Raw genomic sequence first — 11,254 nt, forward strand, 5'->3', positions numbered from 1 at the left:
TTTTCACTTTAAAGGATGAAAGTCAAATTAAATAAAATATAAGAAAATGTGTAAAACAAATGTATCAATTATCAGTTATTTATTAGTAAATATTATAGAATAGTAAATTTTGTATCAAATATATAATATGAGATTTTATTATAAAACAATTTGATTTTGTTTGACAAAAGAACTTAAGATATAAAAGTGGATTAAAAATATATGTTAATTGTACCAATTGGATAAGAGAAGTATGATTATTTTGGAATTGAAAATGATATAAAATTTTTGAAAAAAATAGAAATAAAGGATGACAGGTGTCACTAAAAGAGAATGTCAAATGTCATAATGTGAGTAAGAGTTAAAAAAACCTTCTCATATTATATAAGATATCATAGTCATACGTTCTGAATTGCCAACTAGGTTACATTTCCTTCTATCACGAGTGATTCTCAAAACCGTCCAGAATGCGATTAGGTAGCGTCCATGTTCTATTTATTCAATTTCGCTGAGAACAAGGGATTCAACAATTTTTTGGGACGGAAAAAGGAAGATTTTTTTTGGTGGAAATTTACGCTATTTTTTGTAGTTTATTTATTTATTATTTTATTTTTATTTTTTTGTCAACAAAAAATTAGTTCAGATGAGAGAAGGAAAATTGTTTACATACAAAACGTTATACAGAAAATTGTAGTTTATTTATTACTAGTATTTGTCCCGTGCATACGCACATAATTAATATTTGTTATAAAACAATATAGAACTAATTATTAATTTGGAAAAAAATAATAGAATTGTAATTAATTTACAATATCATTTGGTTGAATATTAGCAAATTTTGATACTGAATGAATAATTGCATTATTTATGTTACTACTAAAAGAAAATGTAGCAGTAACTATAAATATTATAAAATAAAAGTTAATAATCAATTAAAAGTCAAATAAAAGTAAATGTTGAAAATGACAATACCCTTTATAATATATATTGGGATTCAAACTTAAAACATTTTTAACACTTGTATATTTTTAAATTTAATATATATTGGGATTCCCATTTATGATTTGTAATTTTGTTTCTAATATGTTTTTATGTTTTGTATGTTTAAATATTTATGAAATGTGATAATCTATCAATTTTACAAAATATAAAATGTGTAAACCTTTAAACTAATTAGTTTTTATTTAAAATATGTTTATTTTGAAAATAATTTTTTTTGATAAATAGGAACTCCAATTAAAAATTTTACCATTAGAAAAGGATAATTTTAATTAGCCTTTAAAAAGTTGTTAATTTTCAAAAAGTACAAAATTTAATAACAAAAAGTAATAAAAAGCCAAAAAAAAAGTTATAATCTAAAAACTATGTAAAAACTAACAAAGCATTCATGGCCATGTTGCAACTAAAAGTCTAAAACAATGCTAAGGGGGAGGTATTGGTTTAGGATTTAGAAAGAGTTTTAATGACTTTGTGTTTTTAAAAATCTTGCTGATTTTTAAAATCATAGAAATTTAGGGGGGTTATTGGTTTAGGATTTCGAAAGAATTTTAATGACTTTAAAAGTTATGTAAAATATGTTGTTATTCAATCAAGACTTTTTAAAACTCTTTAAAAATTTGGTGTTATTGGTTGTGGATTTGTAAAAAGTTATCTAAAATCTTGATAAATATAGTGTTATTGGATTAAGATTCTTATAAAGTCATTAAAAGTTTTATGTTATTCAATTAAAACTAAAGAATCTTGGATTGTTAATGAATTCAAATTTTGTGTTATTGATTTATGATTTTATATCATTTCCTTCATAACAAAAGTCATGAAAACTTTTATCAAATAGAAAGATTTTGAAAGATTTTATGAAAGATTTTACAAGATTAGGAAACACAAATCAGCAAGATTTAAAATAACTTCCTAAACAATCTCTTATAGAATCCTTCATTTTTACTTTCTAAGGGGGAGGTATTGGTTTAGGATTTAGAAAGNAGCTCAATGTAAAAATTCTGACATGATAATATTGTGAAACTCAGAAAATAGTAAAAAAAAACATGTTTCGATTTTAAAGTTTAATGAATGCGATGGTTGGTTCAACTAACTAATAGGGCCTAACATTAAAGACTTTAAGAGCTACATTTCGGAAACGAATTTGGACAGTCCAATTTAAAGCACAGAACGTGTCTCTCTTCGACAATGATTTCTCAAACTAAGGAGGGGGTATTGGTTTAGGATTTAGAAAGAGTTTTAATGACTTTGTGTTTTTAAAAATCTTGCTGATTTTTAAAATCATAGAAAATTAGAAAGTAAAAATGAAGGATTCTATAAGAGATTGTTTAGGAAGTTATTTTAAATCTTGCTGATTTGTGTTTCCTAATCTTGTAAAATCTTTCATAAAATCTTTCAAAATCTTTCTATTTGATGAAAGAGTTTTCATGACTTTTGTTATGAAGGAAATGATATAAAATCATAAACCAATAACACAAAATTTGAATTCATTAACAATCCAAGATTCTTTAGTTTTAATTGAATAACATAAAACTTTTAATGATTTTATAAGACTCTTAATCCAATAACACTATATTTATCAAGATTTTAGATAACTTTTTACAAATCCACAACCAATAACACCAAATTTTTAAAGAGTTTTAAAAAGTCTTGATTGAATAACAACATATTTTACATAACTTTTAAAGTCATTAAAATTCTTTCTAAATCCTAAACCAATAATTCCCCTAAGTCTCGTTGGCTTCCAACTAAAAGTCTAAAACAATTTTTATCTACGTCTCTAGTTTCTCTCTTCTTCTCCCGTCTTTCCTGCGAATTCTTCACCTTTAACCCCAATTTCAATTTCTTCTGCTTCTCATCTCCTTTCTACTACTCCTTTGATAAGCTACGTTTGTTATCAGATGGCTTCTCACAGTCTAACCGATAAAACTAATATTTTCCGACAACTTAAAGCAAAACCCGAGAACAAGGTTCGAGAACAAATCTCTAAGGCCGCTGAACTCGTCTTACGTTACAATTTGTTGTCTGAGATTTGTTTTTCTTAATTTCTGAGGATTTTTGGTTTTCCGTCTCTTGGATTTATAGGCCTGCTTCGATTGTAATGCGAGGAATCCGACATGGGCATCGATTAAATACGGGATTTTTCTCTGCATGGATTGTTCATCTGCTCATCGAAGTCTCGGTGTTCATATCAGCTTTGTCAAGTAAACTTCGGACTTTCCTGGGAATACAAATTTTAATACGAATCTTCGGCTTATTACTACAGTTTGAGCGGTTTGGGAGAACATGATAGGTTTAAATCTAAAAGTGTAGCGTCTTAGTTATATCATTGTACTCGAGTGTGGTTGATCAAATGCGATTTTGTGCTAAGATCTCAGCATTATTTAAGAATTTGCGATTTTATATTTTCAAACTGGTGCTTTGTCTTAATGTCTTAATTGCCAAAAAACATTCTCAAGATGGTACCTTTACGTTAGGTCAACAATTATACACTCATGGAACCGTGAGCAGCTCAAGACTATGATGCTTGGTGGCAACAACCGCGCTCAGGGGTTCTTCAAGCAATATGGATGGACCAACGGTGGAAATATTGAGGCTAAGTACTCTTCACAAGCTGCTCTTTTGTATAGCCAAATTCTTGCTAAGGAAGTTGTTGAAGCCATGGCGGAAGAATCTACTACTGGTCTACCTCCTGCCAAGGAAAGTACCAGTGCCATTTATTTGCCTAAAGCTTTTTATCCAGTTTTTCCCAGTACGTTTACTAAACCTATATGTACCAGTGCCATTTCTTTGCCTGAAGCTTTTTATCCAGTTTTTCCCAGTACGTTTACTAAACCTATATGTGAAAAAAGGACGAGAACAATTGGTGCACCAAATCCTCCTACTACCAAGGTAAATTATCCTGTTGTTTTCTTTTGTTCTGCTCTCTTATATAGACAGATTAAAATGCCTGATTTTTACCTTCTTTCTCGTTCGGGTAATATGTAGCCAAAGGAAAACCTCTATGAGCAAGAATTTGCACCGCCGTTTCTCACTGAATCATCTTCAACTAATGACAGCGGAATGGAAGCATCAGCTGGTTCGTCCTTTGCCTCTCAGTTTGAGTACAATGACGACTTGCAATCTGGAATGCACGGCAGTTGTCGTAGAAGAGTGCTTAGCCCTGTTGCTCCACCTAATTCATTAAGCTTCTCTGCAGATCTCCGAATGGACAGTTCTTTGCCCAAGGAATCAAGCCCCAGCTCGTCGAAAGTTCTAGTAAGCCATTTGTTTTTTTGTGAAAGTCTGAAACAGAGATAGCATCCAGTTACAATCATGTTCTAACTAATCTTATTAATAGGTTGAAGAATCAGATGAAGCAAGAAAGACGTTTTCAAACGCCAATTCCATATCCTCCTCTGCTCAGTTTTCCGGTGAGAAGTTGTCGGTAAGTTGATTTGCCATCATGATCATGTGGAACACTTGTTGCGTTATGATTTTGATGAATGTTTGATTTGTTATGATCACAAGTGAAGAATGCTTTCTCATCGCTAACGATGGAGCTCGGAACTATGTCCTCTGCGTTCACTCGTGGTCTAAAAGAGTAAGAAACGAACATAAGTTTTTGTTGGGATAAGGATACTACAGTTGGTCTTTGTTTGGTGCTTAAAAGAAAAAAGTGAATTTAAAATGTATAAATATAATAATGATAATTTTTTTTTTTTTTTGGAATGTGCACTAGTGTATTCCAGTTTCGAGGGTATCCTGATGTCAATGGTCTCCGTAGGGATGTGATAGATTTGACGCAGAAATTACATAGCCTAGAAGCTCTTACCATCCCTTGGGAAACTCGTATGAAATGGGTCGACAAATTGTGTGTCCGAGTAAGTTCACACACTCGAATCTCTACTGTTAGTTGAGCTTTCACCTGCACTTAATAAACGTACTTTTGATTGGTTGATGTTAACAGGTCGAGAGAGGTACAATCGGGGCATTTGAAGGGGATCTACAGAGAATAATTAGGAGACTCCGGAACGATGTCAGGGCCTTGTCCAGGCTACTTGAACATGAGAGATGTAAAAATAGGGGAGAAGGGTTAAAACTCGACTAGGCCAAATGTAGTTTTCTTTTTCCTTTTGTATGAGTTAAAACTTTCAGTTTAGTAATTAGAATTTACACAAGATGCTGTTGCTTTCTGAAGAAGATTGGAATCATATTTTTAGTTTTAATTAGTTGATACTAACTACCTCGGGGGCTTTGTGTGAAAACAAGAGAAAAAATCTTATCGTTTTGCAAGTTCTTTCACACGTTTAGATCACAACAATACTGCGATAGTGACAACAAAACTGCCCCATCATTGACCATATCTAAAGTATATGTTGGAGTCGGGTTTCGCTGCTCCTGAGCCAACATTCGGCCCGCCCAAAAAATAATCGGCTTAACGGGCTTTGGATCCAAATTGACGACGAACCTGTTTTGTAGTTTGGTTTAGTTTGGTTTATTTATTTGAGATTAAACCGAGCCGGTATGTATCGGTTTATTTTGGTTTGTTTATTTGAGATTAAACCGGTTTGGTTTTTGTTTTGTAGATGAGATTTTGGTTCAAATTGATTTTAGACACAACACAAACACAGAAACACACTAATCAATCATAAAGAAAAATCCAAAAAATGGGATCTTCACCGAAGAAGACGACTCTGCAACGTTACTTGTCACAGCTTCAACAACATCCTTTAAGAACAAAGGTTCGAGCTTTTCTTTTGTCTCTTGTTCATTTTGATTTCAATTTGATTAATTGGGAAGCAACTGATGTAGTTTCGTCTCTTTGAGATGAGTTTAGTCTCTCATCGATTGAGTGATGATGATGTTGTTTTTTTAATTGAAAGTTTGTGTTTTTAACCTAACCCAGTTTTAATAATCCGATTGTGTGAGAGAAGAGTATCATTGTGATTTTTAAATAGCTCGTTGACTTTTTATTTTATGATTAGCTGGAAATTTATGTGAATGATTCTAATGAGTCTGGAGTCAATTTGTTAGGCAATTACTGCTGGAGTGTTGTCTGGTGTTAGTGATGTTGTATCTCAGAAACTCTCTGGCATACAGAAGATTCAGCTCAGAAGGGTTCTTCTCAAAGTGGTAAAGCTTGAATCTTTTTCTCTTGTAGAAACCATAGTTTGAAGATGAGTTTTTGGTAAACTGTTTACCGTTTGAGTTGTATTGCTTTCTTTAACAGATATTTGCGGGTGGTTTTCTCGGACCAGCGGGGCATTTCTTTCATACATATCTAGATAAGGTTTTTAAAGGGAAGAAAGACACCAAGACTGTGGCAAAGAAGGTAGAATTATCCAATACCTTTAGATGATTTGCATGTTAAAGATTGGTTTATGCTAAATTGGTCTGTTTGAATGTAAAATGTTTTTTGGTAGGTAATTGTGGAACAACTGACATTGTCACCACTGAACCATTTGCTTTTCATGATCTATTATGGAGTAGTCATCGAAAGTAAGTTCTTCCGTTTGTGAAACCCTTAAAAGTTGTGGATGGTATTAAGAGCTCTTGATAACAGTTCTGCAATGTTGAGTGTATCAGGAACTCCCTGGAACCTTGTTAGAGAAAGGATCAAGAAGACTTACCCGACTGTCCAGCTTACTGCATGGACGGTAAGTGAGAGATATCAGTTTAGTTCATGTCCTTGTTTATGAGAGTTTGATCCACAACCAGAATTTTTTGAATGATTGATTCTATGATTGTCAATCACAGTTTTTCCCGGTGGTTGGATGGATAAACTACAAGTATGTGCCACTTCACTTCCGGGTCATCTTGCACAGCGTCGTCGCATTCTTTTGGTAAGACAATGATCCATTTGCTGCAGCTTACCCCACAATGTTTCCATTCTTGTTGTTGTTACTCAACTGAAGCTTCTCCTTAATCTCAACACTCTTCTTCTTTTTTTATTCAGGGCCATTTTCTTGACCCTGCGAGCGAGGTCAGTGACAACACTGGCTTTGGCAAAGGCCAAGTGATTAGGCTCAATCCTTGGAATCATTATAATCTCTTTGTACTCTGTAAGTTAAAGCAAATCAGACAGCTGAAACCAAATAAGAATCTGTATTATGATGATAACATTCTAGGATAGCAATATGTTTAAATTATTACAACCATTTTCAGATTTTGTCTAAAAACACATTCACAAACATCATATAAAAAAAGGGTATTAAAGAAGAGATTTTGTTTAAGCAGCTTTGGCAAATCCAACTCTTGCTTTCCCGTAATCGAACACAGTGTGATATGGTCCCATGAAGATATCACCCAAGATCCTGCAAGTTTGCACAAAGTTTTAAGTAAAGCAATTTGAGTGTTTTTGGTTAGTGTAGAATAGATTTGTAGATGATAGTTACCAGAGAGGTCCACGAGGTGGAGGTATATCCATGGCTGTGAAACCGCTAGTGCACTGAGTCTCAACTCCTTCCCCAATCTTGAATATATACTGATTGATAAAAAAAAAGAAGATGCATAAGACTTATGATGATGATATTGGTAAGCTGAAATATAAGGAGAAACTGATGAGAGTAGTTACATCTTGAGGGGAGAGATCAAAGGTTCTGCCACCAATTGTGAATGAGACTATAGGCATAGACGAAACCTTCTCACAGTCCACTGCTGATTGTTGGTTCTGGGTTGGTATATGGTCACAGAGCTAAAACAAAATATACAGAGAGATTAGAGCTTTAAACATATTTATGTCCAAAACAAGGCTTCAATACACTCTCAAAACTACTCACCTCAGCAGCATAAGCGAGTATGCGTTCTTGTGTTTTATTCTGAGTCAATTCGCTCTCCATCCACACGGCTGCCATTTGGCAGGCACTGCACATTGCTTGGTTTAGAAGACCTGAAGCTCCATCATCTACAACGGACTGAATCCCCATACTGCAAACAAACATGAAGCAGTTTTTTAAGTTTGATGTCTGACATATCTTTCTGCCTGTATTATGTCAGTACTAAGTACTAACCTCACACTGTCTGTACCGTCAAAAGCGCAGACTCCAATTTGTGAGCATACTTTCTTCGGATCCTCCTGCATGTCAAATGATGTAAACTTCAAGATTGTACTGCTAATTTATAGGTAAGTGTGAATGTGTAATGAACAGTGATTTCAACCTGAGCTAGAAGAGAATTCAACATGGTCTTTCCGTATTGATCCACCACGGCCTTGCATTCACGGCTTACGATTCCTTGTGCTCCAATCGCATGATTGATCATCGTGATGACAGTCTAAACAAAGAAAAACGCTGAACTATTCAGCATATGTTTCAGGTAATAAACAGTGGACAATCTAACACAAGTGAAATCTTTCTCACCGATGGACCGGTGAGCAGAGAAGTTCCAGAATCAGCAATAGCAGAACAACCTTTAGCACAGTATCCTGAATAACATAGAAACTTAGATAGTTAGATGACAAAATATATCTAAAGGGCTCATTCATGTTGAAACTGGAACATCTCAGACGTTACTAACCGGTTGGTTTGCCAGCAATTTGGAGATCACCCATGTCGAATTGCCAGTAACCTTTATGTGTCACTGGAACATAAGTATGCTCTCCTTTGAAGTGCTTTGGGTCAAGTCCACCAAAAACAATCTCACCACCTTCTGGATCTTTCGGGTTACGGTTAAGCCAGAACGAAAAAATTGGTTCCTTAACCAAACCTTTTTCTACCATGTTATACCTATACACATCATATAATCTCATCATTTATAATTCATAGTGCACAACTGAAAAAAAGAAAGAGAGTGTTTTCATACCAAACCGGAGTTGAGTTTCCTACAGCAATCTCTTTGAAACCCAAACCGAGGATACCATCAAACTTTGCTAACAAGAATGTAATACCAGGCTCACTAGTAGCCTCTATGAATTCCTGTGGTGATTATAGATGTAGCAGTAAGATATGAATACGAAGAAACAGTAAACTCGTAAGAATATACACAAGACATGTAAGCTGATAAATCTGGTTTTACCTGCTCCTTGACAACAAGATCACCAACTTTAACATCATCATAGCTAAAGTAACCAGCAATAGCACCTGTTCCATAGCGGATTGATGCTGGTTTTCCTGTATTTTCAATGATCAGAAGATGGGTGCTAATTAAACCTATGCCTTTCTTCAAAAATTTATCAAGAAACACATCAAAGTATCGATGCATAACAAGATGAACAGAGAGAACACACCGTTCTTTCTGTAGGTTGATGACTGACTAGCCTTGTACTTCGAGTGAAAATAACAAGCAACCTGAAAAAAAAACATTAAAACAGAGATTACAAAAGCATTTTCGCAATTAGTATGCATTCTCAAGAACAAAATCAACCACTAACACGTACCGATAAGTAACATTTAGTAGATGGTATCCAAAGATTGGAGCTACCGGTATCAAAGATTACAGTGAACTTCTGAGGTGGAGTACCAATGGTTATGTCACCATAGTATTGAGCATCCAAATAGTTTTTCAGCGGAACCATATCCGCATTTGCATCGTTCAGGCGAAAATGGTCTTTGGGAAACCAAGACCCTCCTCGGTTTTTCAAAAAAAGCTGAGAAGCCAGCCTGTTGCTTCGGTCTAGTTTCCTCTTCTTCAATCCAATTCTAATCGTTCCATCACCCTTTCGCTCACACGATGCAGTAGATATAAGGATTAAACATGAAAGCAAAAACACAAGCAAGAAGGATTGGAACCTAGTTCCCATTGTTACCTGTCATCAAAAACAAATCTCACATCAAGTTGGAGAACAGCCACATAAATTCCTAGTTGTAACTGCTATAGAGATGAAAGACGAAACAGCATATACAAGATCAAGAAACGTTAAGTCGAATAATATGTAGATCATAAGGATTAAACAAACTTATATATCTATAAAAAGTGAAGACTATTATAGACAAGCTAAACTGAAAAAATATATTTATAAGGTATCCCTCAAAATTTCAAGCCAATAAAAAATGAAAAAAGTATTGGTACAAGAAAAAGTCAGATATAAGCCCCACAACAGAATCAAACAAACTCAGATTCAATCATAGAATAATACTTCCAATCAAATCTTCATATAGTTCTTAAAGTGAAGAATCTAAGATAAAACCTAGAAAAAAAAAACTCCAAAGGTCAAGTAAAGAACAGAGGAAACAAAAAAAGTAACAACTGAAGAAGATTCACCAATTTTGCTTTGCTAAAATACAATGGAACTTCTAAAAAACATAGCAACAAACAGAAACTGAAGTTCCTATAAATTTTAGAGGAAAAAGAAAACTGGAAAGGAAAATATCAAAGAAGTAAAAGAAAGAACACTCACAGAGAAAATGTGAGTAGAGAGAGATTCTTAAAAAGCTTTTAAGTTAACAAGACGAAGAAGAATGGTGAAGGGGTTTATATTTATACGTAAATGACTTAAAAGAGAGAAACTCTCAAGAAAAAACACTAGAGAAAGCAATAATAAAGTTCAACCTTTTTACTGTCAATGTCAATTAATTAATTGATAATAAATTTAGTTGTTGCTTGCGAATGGAAAACTTTTGAAGTATATGAAGGTATTAAATTAAAAGTTTTAAAATGTGAGTTAGATTCATAAGCAAGCGTCACGTTTATGTAACCTTGCTTGCTTATGCATGGACCCGGACAGATCAGCAAAATCCGTTTTGTATGTTTTTAAGGACAAAAGTTCAATACTTTTTTAAAAAAAACTTTAATCTGTCGACCCTTGTAGTATATAACTTATTTTCAGATTGACCCCAATTGTTCTCTTGAATTCATGTAGTAAGTTAATAAATATTTTGCATAATATCTGGGATACATTACATCTAGTGAGTAAAAAGTTGTCTTTTCAATAAGTACATAGTTATGAGTTATTATGACTTATGGATATCTTGTTTAAGTTTGTTTTCAACATCAAACTCATTCTATTTGAAGTGTGCAAGGAAGAGTCAAGAGCCTAATATGTCTCTTTTCAGAAAAAAGAACCTTATATGTATTAATTTCTTTTACTCAATTAAAACATCCATTAATTAGTTAGTATATCTTTGTATATAAAGTATTCTATATTTTTTTTAATAAAAAGAAAGATAGTTTCTGTAATTGGTACTTAAATTTTTTTAAAAAATCTAGAAACTAAAAGGGACAATATATTTAAATATTACTAACAAAAATGTTGGAAATTTTAAAAAGGATATATATAAAACTGAAAGAGTAAGAATACCATCTTATGAAATTAAGTATAGTTTTGAACTATGACATAAACAATGAAAATTTGCACTGTCAT

The 11,254-nt window shown here is 33.3% G+C and overlaps 3 protein-coding genes across 5 annotated transcripts; 2 read left to right on the forward strand and 1 right to left on the reverse strand.

Moving 5' to 3' along the window:
- Positions 3,459-5,065, forward strand: LOC109126302 (probable ADP-ribosylation factor GTPase-activating protein AGD8). Its single transcript, XM_019229737.1, has 6 exons — positions 3,459-3,867; positions 3,964-4,233; positions 4,316-4,402; positions 4,491-4,558; positions 4,697-4,838; positions 4,925-5,065. The coding sequence occupies exons 1-6, from the start codon at positions 3,496-3,498 to the stop codon at positions 5,063-5,065; spliced, it is 1,080 nt and encodes a 359-aa protein (XP_019085282.1). The 5' UTR covers positions 3,459-3,495.
- LOC104737287 (peroxisomal membrane protein PMP22) lies at positions 5,570-7,176 on the forward strand. The gene is made up of 7 exons (XM_010434515.2): positions 5,570-5,699; positions 5,992-6,090; positions 6,188-6,289; positions 6,381-6,456; positions 6,544-6,614; positions 6,715-6,800; positions 6,914-7,176. The coding sequence occupies exons 1-7, from the start codon at positions 5,625-5,627 to the stop codon at positions 6,975-6,977; spliced, it is 573 nt and encodes a 190-aa protein (XP_010432817.1). The 5' UTR covers positions 5,570-5,624; the 3' UTR covers positions 6,978-7,176.
- Positions 7,044-10,394, reverse strand: LOC104716987 (aspartic proteinase A3). 3 transcript variants are annotated; one of them, XM_010434489.2, is made up of 13 exons: positions 10,292-10,394; positions 9,332-9,700; positions 9,182-9,242; positions 8,971-9,065; positions 8,758-8,870; positions 8,473-8,681; positions 8,316-8,380; positions 8,116-8,229; positions 7,968-8,032; positions 7,737-7,884; positions 7,532-7,651; positions 7,353-7,441; positions 7,044-7,271 (listed from the first exon to the last, which is right to left on the reverse strand). In XM_010434489.2, the coding sequence occupies exons 2-13, from the start codon at positions 9,692-9,694 to the stop codon at positions 7,187-7,189; spliced, it is 1,527 nt and encodes a 508-aa protein (XP_010432791.1). In that variant the 5' UTR covers positions 9,695-9,700; positions 10,292-10,394; the 3' UTR covers positions 7,044-7,186. The 3 variants fall into 3 exon arrangements, with proteins under 3 accessions (XP_010432791.1, XP_010432806.1, XP_010432799.1); XM_010434504.2 differs by having other exon boundaries at positions 7,052-7,271; positions 7,968-8,020; XM_010434497.2 differs by lacking the exon at positions 10,292-10,394 and adding an exon at positions 10,156-10,257 and having other exon boundaries at positions 7,052-7,271.

The sequence above is a fragment of the Camelina sativa genome, chromosome 2 (assembly GCF_000633955.1).
Source record: "Camelina sativa cultivar DH55 chromosome 2, Cs, whole genome shotgun sequence".
Lineage (NCBI taxonomy): Eukaryota > Viridiplantae > Streptophyta > Magnoliopsida > Brassicales > Brassicaceae > Camelina > Camelina sativa.